This window comes from Geospiza fortis, unplaced genomic scaffold, assembly GCF_000277835.1.
Source record: "Geospiza fortis unplaced genomic scaffold, GeoFor_1.0 scaffold206, whole genome shotgun sequence".
In the NCBI taxonomy this organism is placed as follows: domain Eukaryota; kingdom Metazoa; phylum Chordata; class Aves; order Passeriformes; family Thraupidae; genus Geospiza; species Geospiza fortis.
Genome location: NW_005054311.1, coordinates 10252144 through 10270742, shown reverse-complemented (window position 1 = coordinate 10270742; position 18599 = coordinate 10252144). Strand labels below are relative to the sequence as shown.

The window sequence follows — 18599 nt, the reverse complement described above, 5'->3', positions numbered from 1 at the left end:
TCTAATAGCATTATACTAGTGGATTCAAAATGAGAGTATTAAGGGAAGTTTCCCCAGAAGACATTTCCCAGAATTACCAGAGTGTTGTGTGCCAGAAGAAATAGGATGCTGACACACAATCCCTTGGCTTGCTTTCCAATAACACTGCACAGCTCACAGCTGCTGTGCCTACAGCGCTCACGCGCCGGGGCTCAGTCTCTGCTTAGCTCCAAGACAAAGCTTGTGGTCTTAATTCATTCCATATTTCCGATTTTTAATTGTGCTGGTAGTTTACTTAGTGAACAAAAGACAATCTAACAGACGTACAAATTTGTATTTAGGAGGGAATTTACACTCATCTGTTTGCTTGCTGACACCCTTTTCAACAGCATTACTGGAACTCCTGAGCATTCCAAACAAAATCAGAATCTGTTTGCCCAGGGTTTTCTTTCACACACGAGAGTGAAGCCCCTGCAACGATGGATTTAAAATATGTGGATTTTTATAGTACAGAAGGAACATAGTTTGGTGACTTGTTTTTTTAACTCTATGCTGCTTTGTTTTTTTTTTTTTTAAATTTCATAACAGCAGTTGGAAGTAGGAAGGCCATCTATTTTTAAGGGATTCATAATGAGCTTGTGTTGACTTTAAGAACAAACTGAAAGGTTCCCACATGAAAGTGTGTGACAAGTCTGGAACTGCAGTCTCATGCTTCATGCAAACCAGAAGCAAGGCCCAGCAGAAACCAGTGAGGTCACGCCCACAGGAATGATGCAGACATATCCAAACTCACCCTAAACTAGGCCAGAGTCTGCCCAGGCTGTAAAACTTTGTCCAAGACCCAGGATAAATATGCAATCAGTCCATCTGTCCCAGTAGAAACTAAAATGCTGGATTCATAGCAGAGACGAGAGAATAAAAATCTCTGCACATAGCAGTTAGGGCACAGAGCTTGGAAAGCAGATTGTGGACAACAGCCCTTGTTTCACAGGCTGTTTCTCTTTTCTTCAGCCACCCTTCCTGCTCTTCCTCATCTGCTGACACTTATTTGAAGACACCAATTTACTAAATGAAAAAGTATAATTTGTCTTGAAGAGTCTGATCCTGTAGATGTGTGCTATATGTGATCTGAGACACAATCCCAGATCAAGACTCTCCTGGGACCTTGGGGCAGGATAATCTTGTCTGCCCAGGCTGGCACATCCAATGGATGCTGAGCTTGTCCAGCCTGGCACATCCAATGGATGCTGAGCTTCTCCAGCCTGTGATTGTCTTGCCTTCAGCTAAGGTACAATAAATTATCTTGCATGCAACCAAGACTAAGAGCAGCCCACCACCAGGAGCTGACTGAGAGCAGCTAGCTCTAAGTCTGCACACCCCAGCTTGTACTCTAGTAACTTGTTCATCCATATCCTCATGCCTGAAGATCTTACCATGACAACAAACTATATAATAACCTGCATTCTCAAATGTCTTTGTGACTTCCATAGGGTCAAAAAGTAGTTCTACAGAATCACCTAAAAATAAAACAAGGTTTTCTCATTCTGACCCTGGAAGCTGTGACTACTCAAATACAAACTTCCCTTGAGTGCTTTTAAATTGCTTGTCCTTCTCAGACTGATACAGAGAATGTTATCAACTGTAGCACTACTCTGAAAATGGATCCAAATAAATACAAGCTGTGAATCCACTTGATTACAAATGAAAGGATATATTTGTTTTCAGGGACCAGCTCACCTTAGAACCCTGCTTCTAAGGCTTCTTAAGCAGCAGGTTAAACTCTTCCTTCATGTCTACCCTTAAGCACCTACCACCTTTCATGGATATCTCTGCAAGCCACGTTAAGATGAGTGATATTAAAAGCATCAACTGCCTTCAACTGAAATATGTGACAAGAGAATGATGTTTCCTTTTTGAAAAAATAGTCACTTAGGAAAGCACACCCCTTGCTTGGCTTACCTTTTTCTCTCTATTCATGCCCTCCTAAACCTTGAAGCAGTTTCCAGAACATATTTCCCACTGTTGAGAGGTAAAACACCTATTAATTTCAAACAATACATGGCTGTTTTTATCCAAGACCTAAACAGGTGGGACTCCAGAGACACAGTAGTGCTCTCACCCTGCAACAGGATCAATCAGGTTTATCCACCCCAGGGTCTGTGGAAAAAGTGAAAATTTCTGTGGTAGTTGTGCTACTGGGCACAGTCCCTGACTCTGGAGGTCTGCAGGAGTTCTCTGGTGATCTGTTCAGAAACACCAAAAAACCTTCCCTGAGGCTTTCCTGTGCATAATTCTTCTAGCCTGACAATGCTACTTTCAGTGAGCACAACTGACAGCCATGGGCAGTACTTAGGCTATGTCTGACTAAGTGTAGCAAACTGTTTAAGTATAGGCACAGGAATTATACTACACAGGATAAAAGTAAAAATCTACTCTTACACCTAAAACTGCAGTGCAGTTTATTCTGAGCTTTGTTTTAGCAGAATCAATACGGACCATTGCATGTTCCCACTTTTAGAAAGTCACATTTTATGTCCCCACTTCTAAAAAATTTGCAAAGAAAATGTCAAGGATTGCTTTATGCACACTCCTACATGTAAGATTAAGAACAAGTCTAACTAGTTTTTAGAAAGAATAGAAAATCCAGCATTAATCATCTACCAAGATCCAATGTTCCAACATTTTCTCATTAATTCATGTGCTTGTCTGCCCACCTACTTAAAACCTCAAAATATTTCAACACATAATGAATAAATCACAGGAAGGAATGTAATGAAGTATGAAAGTAAAGTGGAATTCAAATATGTCATCCATCAGTTACTAGCTTCACCATAGATGTAGACAGGCATTAGAGCTAAGCATAGAGGAGCATGAGTTTCCTCCTGCTTCATGTTTCTCCTATGCCAATTCTGAAATACTCTTCTATATTCAAGAAAAAATGCTGTAATACTGTTAATAATATTCTGTATGTTTTGTGCACACTGATATAGCTCATTCATTCCCACTGAGTATCAGTTAAGTCATTGCCAGCCTTGCAGAAAATACAGGAACAGTTTTGCTTCAAATGCCCATGAATTTGTAAACAGTTTTACCCTCAGTAGTCAAACATACAGAAAATAAAAAAGAGCACCTTTGCATTTTTTTGTCTCTGAAGAAAATTTGCCATCAGCTTCCTTTTGCCTAGCTTTCACCCCCTTGCCAGCTTCCCCCTAGCACTCTGTAAAATCCTGACTGCAGCACAATGGCCAGGGAAAGGCATCAGACCAGCGAGATGGAGCAAGGAAGCCAGAGAAAGGAACATCACACTGTTTTTTTCCTTGTCATCTCAGATGAGCAAGTGAACAAGATGTGCTGGCTTTTCTCCACAGACACCAAGAAGCAGCCAAGGCCATCTCCATTTAAGGGGGAGCTCCCCATCACTGTGCATTCTTGTGAACAACAAAGGACAGGCAAATAAAGGCCAAAAATCCAATGCCCAAATAACTTAAGGCAGTGTAAACATTACAAGGTTGTACAAGTAGACAATAAGACAACTGATTTAAAGCATCAATCACTAAAGCCAGCCTCTTAAAAAAATAATATTTATTATCAGATAATTAGAGCAAATACTTTCAGATTGGATCGGTGGACAAAGGATTTTGTTCTGAGAAGAAAGCAGACTGTCAATTATTTTCCTTTTGCTGTCAGACTGTAAAAACATTGACTACACTTAATTCACTTGCTTTTACAATAGCACGGTCATTCATTCCTCACCACACCCATATATATTTTCTCTTCTATTCATACTCAAAAGCTATAGTCATCTATATGACACCTCTATGAAAAGCAGCTCTAACCTGAAGAGTATTAAAAAGGAAAATAAGCCTGATCATTTTTCTAGTTTAGATCTATCTCCATTTACATTTTAAAACCCAAAAGGGATGTGTATCTCTGAGGAACAACTTGTATCCACACCGTTGGAGGGGAGTGCACATCTACATTAGCATTTTTACTTGTATCAGTTATTGAAGCCTGCCTACTTATCTGTACTCACCATGCTTCTGGTTCACATTGTGGAAATTCCCTGCACATGCCAGCTTGAATACTTTTAGATGGGACTGAGCTTCCATAGCTACTTCAGGGAATTGCATAAATATCCAGTATACAGGACTGAAATAGAGCTACATCATATCAAAACTCCAACATACACAAGATGGGAAAAAAAGCATTTCACAAAAAGTGTTACACATGACAGATCCACTTTAATTGCACTGCTCTATCTGCTGATGTGGACATACTTATCTGTCTGAAATTCTTGGAGGGGTAAAGCTGCGCTTTTTAAAGTTGCCCCCTTTTTTTTTTTGCCTTGCCTACATATATGGGCTCAAGTGTTGTTTTAAAAATTAAACTTGATTTGTGATTCTAAATACTCACTCTGAGTTATATCCTTTTTAAAGGTTATCTAGAAAACTACCAATAAATCTTGAAGTTTTAAACTCTGTTTTGCCACATTCAGAGGGAAAGCTATGGACAAACATGGACAAAAGCTAGTGCTTGACATGAAGCTGATGGGAGCTATTTTAAGTGCACTTCTGAGAAGTGCCCCAATAGGACTTCCCTTTCAAGGTCTTCAAAGAATTTGGAAATGAAGGTGTTTGAGCCAGCAGGTGTAACCAATTAAACTTTTATTCATGATCATTTACATATGACTAAAAATGTTCACCACAAAATGCAAACTTGTAGTTATCTTGTATTCAGCAGTAAAAACAGTCGCCTCTTCATAGTAAAGCACCAAAGCACATAGCAGAAGAGTCAGAAATGGATTTATCAGTTTTTCCCCTCACAATGTACTTGACAAAGCTGAAGATTTTATCGAAGGCTAAAGTTCCAGAACAAATTCTACAGTCACCTGAGTGTTTGGCAGGAACAGTACTATTTAGTAGCATTACATTTTTCTGCCTTTTTCACAAAAATGAGACAGACATAATTAGGCCAAACATTGAGTTTCATTTCACCTGAATTTTTCAATGGGAGACAAAGAACAGTTTGCTAGTAGGAGTACCTACAAAAACTATAAGAGCAGTTGTCAAAAAAAAAAGGAAAACACCAGCTCATTATAGCTGATTGGTAGGGCCCAACCCACTTCCAGGCACCTATAACTCCACTCAGTTTTATTCATTACATTTAACTTGCATTTCATTCATACTACATTTAAAAAGACAACATGATTTTTTTTAAGTTAAGTTGTGTACATGTACACAGTTTTGGTAGTTTTTTAAAGCTGTAAAATGTTTAAGTAAAGAGAGTCCTAATGATCCTATTACAGATTAAAGAGAAATAACCAGAATCAGTGTTACATACAAAATAATATTCTACCACAGAAACCAATACAGTTATCAAGTAACTCATTAGAGAATAAAAGTGTTATACAAAAAGAGAAATGGTGCCTTTTTATCACTTCACAGCAGCATATAAGAAGGCAACATTAAGAAAAGTGCACAGCAGAAAAAGAATTGTTTCATTTTCTGAAAAATTTGAATTTTTCTTCAGACATCAGGCTTTTCTCCAGGAACATATTGGGTTAGGATTGCTTATATTTTCTTCCAGAGAAGGTATTCTCTTCTTGCATCACTTCTCAGTAAGGCGCTTACTCCGACATGTAGGAACGATACATCAGGGCCACGATAATCGCTGCTATTGCTGGGATCACCCAGTTGGACCATGAACTGAAGGGAAGTTTTTGAAAAAGCAGTTTAGGGAGTGACAACCAGCAAGTTAGAAAAAGAAAAAAAAATCATTGCTTAAAGAAGTCCTTTCTAGCCACTCCAACAAATACTTCAAATTCAATGATAACAGAACACCTGGACTGGCCAGTAATACTCCAGACAGGGGAAGAACCTTGTATAGTAAGGCTGTGTACTAAAGCTTACAAAGAAGTTTGCTTACTAGAGAAGAGTAAAACCCTAGGCACATTTAAAGTCATGGTGTGCTGCCCAGAATGTCATTAATTCAAAAGCTATTTAAGTAGCAGTATCACATGACTCTTCTAAGCACCCAAACTCCCCACCCAGAGGGTCATAGAAGAGTCCTCTGAGGCTTCAGCAGTAGGCAATTGTCAGCAGGATATAACTTCACAAAGTTTTTGATTCAGTGGTATTACAAAGCGTTTTGCAATCCCCTCCCAATCCTGACATATCTTCCTTACACACAGAATCCTCTTATTTCCCTCAGATGCAACAGCAGTAGCAAATTTTAAAAGCAAGGCATCCATGTCCATAAAATAGTTGGCAATGGCACTAAGAGTCTTCCCTTCACCTGGCAGACTCCAGAAATAGAGGCCTGGGCCAAACAAACCATTTGGTAGATACTGACACCTGCCAATATGAGAGAAGTATCTACCTAGCAAGCTGTCACACTTGTAAACTGGTACATAGATGCCAACTTGGACTGCACCAAGAACAGAAATTTTCCAGCACCACCCCCTGATATCTCAGCTTCCAGCAGATAAAAGCTATTCAGCTTTTTAACCTTCAGAAAAATCATGAGGAACTTCAAGTTTGACATCAGATGTCATACTGTACCTGGAAGTAGACTGAACAGTGGTAATAAGAGTTTCCTGGAAAGCAAAGCATAAGAAGATATTTACTTCAGGAAGACAAACCTCTCCATCTTAACTAGCCCCCCAGTTTCTCAAAACTCATCAAGTGAGACTAATTCAGAAACAACTCAGTGCATGCATTTGGGAAGCATTTTCTCCTAATTCCTGCAGCAGTTCTGTTGTATTATAAACTAGCTAGTAGCAGTTTCTATAGCTAACATTGCATCAAGTTCCTAAAACACTATCAACAAATATTTTGCTGCAAGTTTTCTACAAAGCTGACTTCAACCTTGGGTTGCATTTGAAAAGTTTCAGTCATCTGTAAGACAAAAATAATTTCCTTGACTAAAATCAAATTGAAAAAACTTTGAATTAATTCACAAATATTTTTAATATCAAAACTACATAAAGAAATCTACTAATTTACATCTACAAGGCTTATTAAACTCAGGGGTTTCAGTGTGGTGTTTCAGATTGTGTAAGAATCAGTCAAATTTTCTATAGCTGTTCCTGATACTGATTTGGACTTGTTCTGTTTCCACAGAAAAAGCAGCACTACAAGGCCAAATCCCAGCTGGGTACCTGTGCACAATTTATATGAAGACTTATTAATTTGAGTAACTCTACTTGTGTATGACCCTAAGTTTTTTTTAAAAATCCAAGCATTAAAACCCTACCTAAATATAGTGGTGCATGATCCATCACTGCAAAATTACTTGCTTTGGTACCAGAACATTTGCAATTAATTTAAAGAAAGAAGGATTTTGCTATAGTATAATGCCATCACACTTAGTAACTCCCAGGTATGAAGCCACACAAAGAAAATAATGGTTAAGAGAAAGAACAATTTGAAGCAGTATTAACAGGTCTAAGAGATTTAAAACCTGAAACACCACACTTCAACTGAATCACTTCTTTTTCTGGGGGTATACAGTAGGTCACTGTCTGTAATGCCCAAAAGACACAATGTGGCACTTCAAGAAACACACTTACTGCTGGTTTGTGAAGCTTGGATCTATCATCCTGCAAGAGAAAAGAGCAAGAAACATTTAGACAAAATCTGAAGCATTGAAAACAAAACGAAACTCACACAATTTATCACTAAATTCAGTTTGCAATTCATTCTGTTAATGAGTAAATATTTTTCCCTAGGTAAAAACAGACTGGCAAGAGAGCAGATGTCAGTGATTGATTTTGAGCTAACATAAACAAGATCACTTCCTTAAATAATACTTCCCAGTATGCAATGAAGAAGTGAAACCTGAGCCTCTAACAAAATTTCATTATTCTTTGTGCCCATGTTTTCACCTTTCCTGTGTCTCTGCAGAGTACATAACCTTAGCTTATACATCAACTGCAATCATATTGATTCTGCTTACTGTACTTGTACTATCAGATAAAGTCAACTAACTGGTTGTGCCAATGTCCACTGGACCAAAGGTCCCAAAATCTAGGGATCTTTCATAAACTCAAAGTTCTGCTTGGCACAGTCACATTCATTACAAAAAAAGCCCAACAGTTTATAATCCTGTCAGTGCTGTATTTGTACATTACACTACCAAGCTGTTTGTTTCAAATCAAGTGAAAACAGGCACCTGCCAAACAAGGAAGAACTGGACCTATACCCATGTTAAGAACAACATCAGTGGCATCACAGATAGATGGCAAGCCTGCAAAGCCACAAATGCACAAATGTGCATCGGGGCAAACTACTTCTTATTAGGACAAGCTACATTAGTAATATTTATCAAGACATGACCTGAGACAAGAGACAAACAAGAGCGGCAATCTTACTGTGAAATAGGCTACTCAACATGGTGATTTTTACTCCAAAACATGCATGAAACAAGAGGAAAAGAGAAGAGGCAGGAGTGGGCAGTAAAGTAGAGCAGGCACTCTAGCAGTCTAAACCTCCAAACAGTGGTTTTCAACTGTTAAGATGCAGGAGAGTTTGACTGTGGCCTATCTGAAGGAAGCCAACACAGCAGCTCTGTAGCTAGAAAGAAATACTTCAAAACTTGAGACAGCAGGAAGATGCTCATTAAAAGTACAGGAAATGGGATGAACAGTATAGAAGAGAAGATGTGACAGATGATCCAGTGGGAACTGATCATAAACAACCCTGACAACCACAAGTGGGAACCATGATATAGCGAAAAATGGTAGGAGACAGAGAGGGGAAGACAGAGCAAGAAACCAGAAGTACAATGCTTTTAATAACCATTTTCTAGACATACATATGAAGAGCCAGGATGGCACCTTTTGATGCAGGTGGGAGCCTGGCAGATAGGTATTTACAAGGGTGAAGGGATGAAAGTGGTTGTTCAGTAGTCACTCTGCATAGTGGCATAAGAAAAGGTCTAGACATTCTGACATACCACCTTCAGGGTTACAGAGTTTCATTACAAAGCTGACAGTGTATACCAGAAATGACATGATTTCATGTTCAGTTTATTCAAGAACTAAGCTGTAAGGCAATTTAAATCACCAAAAGATGTGACTATCCTTATGCTACACTAATCAAATCCCTTCACACTGGGGCAACTATCTCAAACCTCCATCTACAAACAGCTGCAGGACTGACATCCAACCAAACTAGCAGTTCTTGATTTTGAAGTAATTACCAGACAAGCAACTAGACACAAAAGCAGTATAGCAAACACAAAAGTAAGGATACACTCATATACTCACAGGATGAAGTTCCCCAATAATAAAGGATTCTGACAATGTCCTTGCATCTGTGGAATGGCCAACATCTTCAAAGTTCTCAGTAGCGTCTCCCCCAGCTTGTTCCCTAAGGACCTCCTCACCTCCTGGGTGCTGCAAATTTCAATGAGTTGGAATTTGTTACTGAAATACATATCAAATTCTAGAAATGGAAATTCTACATTTTTACACTTCTAAAATTAAAAAAAAGCAAAATCAGCTGCTAGACTTTCTGGAGCAAACATAAGCCTTTCTGAATAACTAGAGAACTTTGTGTATGTACTCTCTGAAGCCAAAACCAAGGAAGCTAAGTAAATCTCTATGTCATTGGCAAAGAAGCAGTAAGAAGCATTACCCCTTGCAACTAAAGCACTTAAAAAGTTGTGTGGGAATCAGTCTGTATTTTAACAGCACAACTATCATCTGAAGTTACATTCTGTGTTTTCACTTCTTTAGGAAATATGTGTTTTTATCCAAGCAATATATGCTTTAAACAGCAGGAGGATAAAAGCCAAAAAGGTATTAGCTGCAGCAAGAACATTCCAGAAAGATACAATCTGTTCACAAGATGTGAATCAAGCATTGGCAAAACAAGCTGGCAAGGTGCTAAGGAATCTGACCTTCTAATTAATCCTGGTTTCAACAGGGAGGTGGGCCAGATAAATTTAAGGGTCCTTTCCAAAACAAATTATGGTACAAATATCAAGACAGCTCCTTTGGAAGTGATTAAGCACAACTGAAAGCTCACTCAAGACCCTAGAATAGCAGTTTGGTTTTCATAGACTATGGAATCCCAAAACCACATTGTTGATAAAACCCCTGAGATACAGAGAAGTCATCTCCCAGGATCCTCTAATACCTCAATCCATCACCATTCCCTTAACATAAGCCCCTGTTCTCCATTAACTTTTATTCTTCCCCAGGATGCACTTTGGGGGTTTTATGAAGTACATTTTTATCTATCAAATAACTCTGCTTGAATATACTGCAAGATGTATCACATCTTCTAGTTCAGTGCATTTCCTCAGCTCCCAGTTACTTATTATGTAATAGGTAACACACCACAAAAATTCACCACTCAACTTTCAAGCAGGAAAGTGTTACATAAACATTGGGAACGATTAGGTAAACAAGTTAAAAGCACTTATTAGTACTGCCTTGGATTAAGGCAACCATGGAATACATATTAGCACTTGACCAGTAGCAGAGAAGATACAAGGCTTTTGAAGCTCAGTTCAGTTTTTAATGCTTCTGAGTACAAGATATAACATTATGGAAAATAACCCTAAATTGTGGAAATTTTACCTATCTTTTGGGGAGCACAGCTCACCAAAAAGCCCACAGGTTAAAGAAATGGCATTTCTACTAGTCTAGGCAATTCAGGTTAGCACTTACTTCAAATCCTCCTATTAATCTCATATCAAAATTTCTCTTCTGACAAAACCAGTATTTGCTCATACAGCTGAACTAAACTATTACTATGAATTTCCAGCAGTACCAGAGCACCATAACTTGAGTCTTCACATTAAAGGCAGACATTTATTTTAACAGATTAAGGAAGTTGAGGAGAAAAAAAGCCTCATCACAACACTTTTTAAAGCGCCAAGATACCACAGTTATTAGGGTAAAGGATCCCTACCATGACTAAGCAAAAGCAAGATTAAGCAACTGATAGAGAGATTAGACACAGCAGCTGAGCCAAAAAAAAACGTCAGAAGAGTACAGATTATGCAAGCAACCTGCAAACATGGCACGCTCACCAAAATCCTGTCCTTGGATCCATACCGGTAAGTATTCAGGGAAAGGACTGGACAAAAGTTGAGGGAGCACTCAAGTTCAATGCCTTGAAATAGCACTTAAGAAGCTGAACTTGGGTCTAGCCAGCACTCTAAGACATTACCTCAACTAAATCTTCACAGAATTTCTTCAGAAATGTGGGTTTGGATTTTTAAAACCATGCTAAAGAATTGTGCCCCCCCAAGTAGAAAAACATATGTACCAACTTCAGCAGAAAAGGTGGCACAACTCCTTGGAAAACATGCTTGACAAACAAGGTATCAACAAGCAGCAAAAAGCCCCAAAGTTAAACCACCCATAAAGCACCAGCAGCATAAGCAGTATGTAAGCTCCTACTCATGTACTGCAGTGAACCCAAACCCCACTCATACAAGCACATAAAATACCAGTTACTCCAGCAAGTCATGAAGATCACATGGTTTACGCTACCTCACCAAAAAACATTTGCCATCCAGCCAAACAAGTGGATACCTACCAACATAACTGCATCTACATTAAAATTACTTCATGGAGCGCTTGAACAAACTACTTGCACTTTGCCAGCTACAGAATGATCATGTACTAACTTGTGCTCCCAAATCCCTCCCTTGTGCACTACAAAGCAATCACGTAGCAGTATGGGCAGCACCACAGAGGCACTCCAGCTTTTCTCTGCAGAACTAGTTTTTTGTCTAATTAGCAACTGATTCCTCTGTCTACAAAACCACAATACTAGTATCAATGTAGTAACTGCACCCAATCTCTCTACCAACCCTCTGACTGACTATCACAGGTCAGCTGAAGAGGACAAATTCACCCTGACCTCTGCCACTACAGCTGGAAAACTGATAATTATTTTTTTTATGACATGAGCAAGGCTGAGTATGGAGAATCACACACAGAATTCCAAACTTAAGCCATCTACTAGGAAATGTTAATTATAACCTACTAGACATTGATGGAAGTACTTTGAAACTAAACACTTTGCTTTTAGATGCCACCTCTGCTTAATGATATGAACTTACAAACCCTCCGTAAATAACTAGTACATAATACACGCAATTAATTAAAAGATTTCGCCTCCCCTAATGAAAGGGAGCAACTGTCATGTCTCACACAAAGGGCAAGAACTGACTCTTCTATCAAAAAATGAGCATCTTTCATGGTTGGATGAGTTTCCCAAAGCTTATTTATACAAGGCTTTTGTTCATGATTCTGCCTGGTAAACAAAGCCTGCTACCAGAGCTGCTACTTTAATGAAGATCCTCTGGACAGACTCTGGAACTGGAAAGCCCACAAGGCTATACAGAGAGTGACTCCTAAGCCAAAATCCTGTTGATAAAAGTAATCTAACAGTTCTTGCAGGTAAAACTGTAGTTCAGGGGAAAGGAAAAAGCTTTTGATGATAAATTAAGACAGCCTAGCTCATTCCTAGGACATTCCCCATATAATAAATAGTCTAAGCTATATGCATAACAAATACCCATACAGAGCCAGCACTAGTACAGAGCACAGATGAATTCCTAACAGCAGCACATTAGAAAGTTTTAGATAAGGCAAATATGCAGTTAATCTTGTTGCTTTCATCTGGGTCAAAAGTCCAACTCACCTCACCCTGAATACCACCTTTTCTCCCCCTTGCTATGGTCATGCAGATTTCTCAGTGTCATAGTTCAAGACTATTAAACCATAACTACCTTAATTTGCAACTCCTGCGCCCTCTCCCTTCTTATACCAAGGGAATGAAATCTAGGGTCCAATTTAACTTTCAGGAAGATCAGCAAAGGCCTCCATTAGTGACAGTCTCATAAACTCAGATTTCCCTTTCTGCACTACAGGAATGAAAAGCAGCAAGGGGCCAGTGACAGAGCCAGGAACACCCAGAGAAACTCAGCTCTATTATGCAGGACAGACAGACAAATGCTTGCTTATTTCAGGGGCATTTTCATGTAGCCTGAAAAGAGTCCTCCAAATTATTTCTATCATCTATTTAAGTTTCAGGACAGAAACTGACAGCTCATGTAAAATGTCAGGAGCCTAGGAAAGAAAATCTGTCTCTGAAAGTGTATTTTTGAAAACTATCATTAGGCTTTTAGATGAAGTACAAATGAAATACCCAGTAGCTTGGTGCCTGCCCTGATTTCAGCTCGGATAGAGCTGCACTTTCTTCTTGGAGGCTGGTACAGCGTGTTGCTTTGGATTCAGTGATATATGAGAACAATCAGTGGTAACACACTGACACTGCAGTTATTGCTAAGTAGCACTCACCCTAATTCAAGGGCTTCTCAATGTCCCATGCTCTGCCAGCAAGAAGGTGCACAGGAAGTCAGGAAGGAGCACAGCCAGGACAGCTGATCCAAACTGGCCAAAGGGGTATTCCATACCACAGAATATCATGCCCAGTATACCAGCTGCAAGGAGTTGGCTGAGGGCTGCAGCTTGCTGCTTGGCAATGGGCTGGGCATGGGTTAGCATCTCTTTTTGTCTCCCTTTTTATTGCAATTACTACATTTTATTTTATTTCAGTTATTAAACTGTTCTTATCTCAACCCACACCTTTTACCTTTTTTCCCTAATTCCCTTCCCCATCCCACCAAGAGGCTGTGGGGAGCAGTGAGCAAGGGGCTGCACTGAGGTTAAACCCCAACAGTGCCCATTTCCCAACGTACAAAACAGTTACAGCTTGCAGAGTTTCACATATAAGTGCTATTTCTTAAAACATTTTCAAACTCTCCTGCAAGCTTCATCAGAGCTTCAGGAAGCGTTAACACTGGATTTAATCCTCAGACTGCAAGGTTCTGTAGGAACAGCTCCCATGGTTCACTGGCAGACTCCAAATGTGCCAATAAAGGCATTTTTCAATGCAAGCTGATCATGACAATAAAAATGGAAGGCATTATGCCACTCCTCCCAACATCATCCCACTGCATGAATGCAACTTACTGCCACAGAGGGGAGAGAACATTTTTCATCCTGACACAATAGAACAATATTTGCTTTTTGCACTTTATTTGGCCAGCATTACAAAACACATTTGGTGGCAGCTGTCCATTCTAGGAGAAGTTTAGGATAAGTGCTATGGATGCGCAAGTTCATACCTTATGTAAAAAAAAAAATTTACCAATAATGTTTCTGCTGAATTCTTAGACCACCAGAACTGAATTAACCTAAATAAATCTGTATTAGATTAATATTAAATGAACATCATAGTTGGTTTCCAGAACAAGAAACTCCTCATATTTGTAATTATCTACAAGACATAGCCATGACATGCTGCTGTGAGTACACATGCATTTCTAGTAGCTATTTTCCTTTAAATTATGTAGGACCTTATCCTGGTTTCAGCTGGAATACAGTTCATTCTCTTCTTAGTAGCTGGTACACTACAGTGCTCTGGATTCAGCATGAAAATAATGTTGTTAATGAACTGATACTTTGGTAGCCAAGTAGTGCTGACCTAAGTCAAGGACTTTTCAGTGTCCCACACTCTGCCAGTGAGGGAGCACAGCCAGGACAGCTGACCCAAAATGGGCAAAGGGATATTCCATATCACAGAATGTCCCACTCCATCCATAAACTGGGAGGAGCTGCCTGTGAGCCATCAATCACTGCTCAGGAAAAGGCTGGGCATCAGTCAGTGAGTGGAGAACCCATATATGCTGCACCATTTGCTTCTGTTGAGTTTTATACTTCTCTCTGTCCTTATCATTACCATTATTGTTAAATTTACTTTATTTCAATTATTAAACTGTTCTTATATTGACCCTCAAAATTGACCTTCTTCTGATTCTCCTTCCCATGCACTGGGCAGGAGGGCAAGTGAGCCACTGTGGGGTACATGGGTACTCCGTGGAGATAAACCACAAGACCTGAAGCAAAGGAAAAGGTTTCCCAAATCTTCTGCAACACAGGCCTGACAGCCTTTAATGACAAACAACACCAAAGTTTCTGGTTTCAAGAATACTCTTTCTTGCCAAGATCTTTTAAGTAATGCATTCCAAAAGCTGAGGTCTCTTGATTTCTTCTCCCAAACTTGGAAAATCAAAGAAAATTCAGAGATGAGTATTCAAGCTATGAATTTTCCCCAACATCTGCCACTTAAAACCAAAAAGAAAACCAAAAAGCCCTAAAACAAAACAAACAAAAAACCCAACCACAACAAAAAAACAAAGGAAAAAAAATCAAACTGACTAAAAAAAAAAGCAGCTGCTGGAATCTTCATAAACCCCATAGATAATATATCAAAGCACACAACTGTTTCCTTATTCAGCACTTTTTCTGTGTTTCATATGATCTTTTCTAACCCTGTCCTTTAGGAAGCCAAGATACTATGGGTCACACCATGTGATGCCTCCACTCCCAACACACACACACAGAGAGGCACACACATCACCATCCCCAGCCCATTTCCTATCTAACTTCAATCAAGTGTTCACAGAGGCTGATTGTTCCCCAGGGCCAAACAAGTTCCACTAAACATCTACAACCTCCATGAAGACACAACAGCTGGACAAAGGGAGTACACCCTTTAACTACTGTAATGGAGTGAAAAACAGCACCCCACTTTCACTTATTAAGCACAAAAGCATCCAAGGTGACTTCAAGATTGAAGCACAGTAAAGTTTTCAACTTCATCATTAATAAGAAAATACTCCCATAGGTTAATGCAGTAGCTGCAAAGATGGCTTATTGGTTTAAGAAACAGGACAGGTGAGCTTAGGTGCTGCTCCCAGCTCTTCACTTTCCAGTAAATTTATACTTATGTACTACTTGGGAAGAGCATGAGTGAGGTGACACTTTAGCAATCCACTCTTTTTGATACTATTGGACTTAAATTTCAGTGGCCCACATTAAAAGTCTTAAAAATATGCTAAGCTTTTCTACTTCCAAAAGGAACTGCAAGAAATACACCTGAGTTTAACCAGTATAATATAGTATAATGCTATTCAAACAGCTAACACAATCCCCACTTGGAGCAGGGTTTATGGATTCTGGAATGAACTAGCAAGAGGCTAGCTTCCATTTCTCCTCAGCTGTCACATGCCTCAGGGTCTCTGACAGTATCAAAAGAATTAGCACAACACTCGATAAGTTAACTGAGTACCAAAAGTATTGAAAAAAAAAAGGTTAAAAAAGTGTTCTATGAAGTATCTTAATCGAAGAGTTCCATAACAAAAATCACCAACACAATGAATAGTAAAATGTCAAAGAACTTTCCCTAGGACTGTAGCTTCACTTAAAATATTTCAGGTAACTACTTCTTACAATCTCATTGATTATCTCAGAAGGTCTTGGCAATTTCAGCTCAAAACTAGCCATGTTCTATTGAAAGCTGTTTAATGTGAGGTTGAAGTCCAACTTATGCTTACCAGAGTGTTTCAAGACATCCCCACATTGTCCAAATCCCAACTATTTAAATATTTACAAACTGAATTCTTTTGATATGCTACCAAGTTATCAATGTTGGCCTGAAGGATGAAAATGATGTTTTCTTGGAGAAATTTACACAAGGTGACGCCTCTTAATATTTACCAATTTCACCATATGTACTAAAGGAAGAGGCTGTGCAACTACTTAAACTCAAAAGCTCATTAGATCCTGGATTTTTTTTGTCCAATGTTTTTTTTTCTTGGGTGGGGTTAGGTTTAGGATTTTCCTAAGGTGTGGGTCTTTTTGTTTCTGCCTCCTCAATCTGGACAATATGTACAAACAATACAATTATGAATTAATCAAAACTGCTCAAGTTCCCAAAAGCTAATTCAGTTTTGCAGACTACACAAAAAGCTGCATTCTCCTCCAGAGCTTCTATAATTAAATTGGCCCTGACTGTATAACCATACGGTGATGTCCATAACTAATGGATGAAGATGAGCAGGGGCAGAGCTAGATGAGAAATAATGAAGGAAGAGTCAGTAGATCACTTCCATAATCTGCCTTGCTGAAAAACCAAACAATTTGCATTGACACACAGCTTAAGAATGAAATACTACCTGTGTCAACACTGCCTTTGAAAAATCGCTTGTCAACTCTCCTTTGCAAAATGCTCAGTTTCTCCTTTGAATTGTCAGTGTTTACAAGCACAATAATCAAGATGGGGCTACAGAACTACTGATGCTTAAAATCTGTCACGTCTCTACCCATCAAAGCTGTATTCTTTAAGAAATTAATGTGAGTCTAGCATACACTTTTTAATTGGTTGCTTTTAGGAAGAATTTCTTCACAGAAAGGGGGACTAGACATTGAAATGGGCTGCCGAAAGAGGCGGCAGTCACTGTCCCTGAGAGTTTTAAGGAAAGACTGGATGTGGCACTTACTACCATGGTCTAATTGTCACAGTAGTGTTTGGTCAAAAACTGGACAAGATCTCAGAGGTCTTTTCCAACTAAATTGATCCTGTGATTCGACCTCTGCTAACTAGGAATACAGAGCAAGGGAGAAAACTCAAAACATCTAAATCCCAGCACCATTCAATTACTGAAAAAAAAAAAAGTGGTAGTTTTATTTCTGCATTTCCACTGAATAATGCTTTAGTCCAATAACTAAAATGGTTCTTTATTAACCATGACTATCAATGATTACACCAACTGCTGTCCGCCAGAGATCAAAAACATCAACCACTAACTGGGAAGAAAAAAGTCCAAAAAAACACAACCAAAGGAATTTAACTTGCCTCTAGTGCTCTACACCAGAGCTGGAACTGGTGCAGCTTTGCAGACTGCATCCCCACACCGAGCGGATTAGGACAGCAGTGAGAGCCGCCCTAATTTTCTGAACCTGACTGCCTGAGTGCAAAGCCACGTCTGCCATGTCCTGCAAAAAAGAGACCACCCAGCGCTTAAGGCTACCCAGGATGCACTTATCTGGCACACAGGAGCACAAGCTACTGTGACCAAGAGGCTTTACCGAGGACTGGATATAAGGAAGAATTCTCTTACAGTGACAGGAGAGAGGCATTGACACAGGTTGCACAGGGAAGTAAGGAATGCCCCATCTCCCGACCTGTTCAAGGACCAGGGCTGGGAGTAACCTGGTCTAGTGGAAGGTGTCACTGCCCTTGGCAGGGAGCTGGAATGAGATGAGCTCTAATGCCTCTTCCAATCCAGACTATTTTGTGATTCTGTGACTATGAGAGTAACCCCAAGACCTGTGATATTCTGCATGCTGTGGTACTTTCTTTCTACTTTGTTAAGTTTTTTTCCTGTTCCATAATACAACACACACTACGCTAGTGTGAAGAGAGGAGTTGCTGACCTTTTAGTTCATACGATAATATGGCTCTGGGTCCCAGCTGAGTCTTCACTTTTAATTCTGTTTTCAGCTAGCACACCAAAGCAAGAACCAGATGGATTCAGCCACACTCTTGGTACCCAAGATTCACACAGCCAGCCCGCCTATCTCAGCCCTCAATACTGACTCCAGTATTTTCTCCTTCCCTTATTTACTAGAAATTCAAACCCGAAAGTTTCCGGCGGGCGCACAGCACATGACACGGCAGCGCAGCCGGGGCACGGCACTCGCGGGTTCCTCCGGCCCGAGAGGCGCCCGGAGCCCGGGCCCGCCC

At 39.7% G+C, this 18599-nt stretch overlaps 1 protein-coding gene across 1 annotated transcript; it reads right to left on the bottom strand.

The window, feature by feature from the left end:
- Positions 1 to 4626: 4626 nt before the first annotated feature.
- On the bottom strand, positions 4627 to 16357 carry LOC102040937 (cytochrome b5). The gene is made up of 5 exons (XM_005419392.1): positions 16304 to 16357; positions 9248 to 9376; positions 7550 to 7579; positions 6540 to 6574; positions 4627 to 5684 (listed from the first exon to the last, which is right to left on the bottom strand). Exons 1-5 carry the CDS (start codon positions 16355 to 16357, stop codon positions 5606 to 5608), a joined length of 327 nt encoding a protein of 108 aa, XP_005419449.1. The 3' UTR covers positions 4627 to 5605.
- Between the last annotated feature and the right edge of the window lie 2242 nt (positions 16358 to 18599).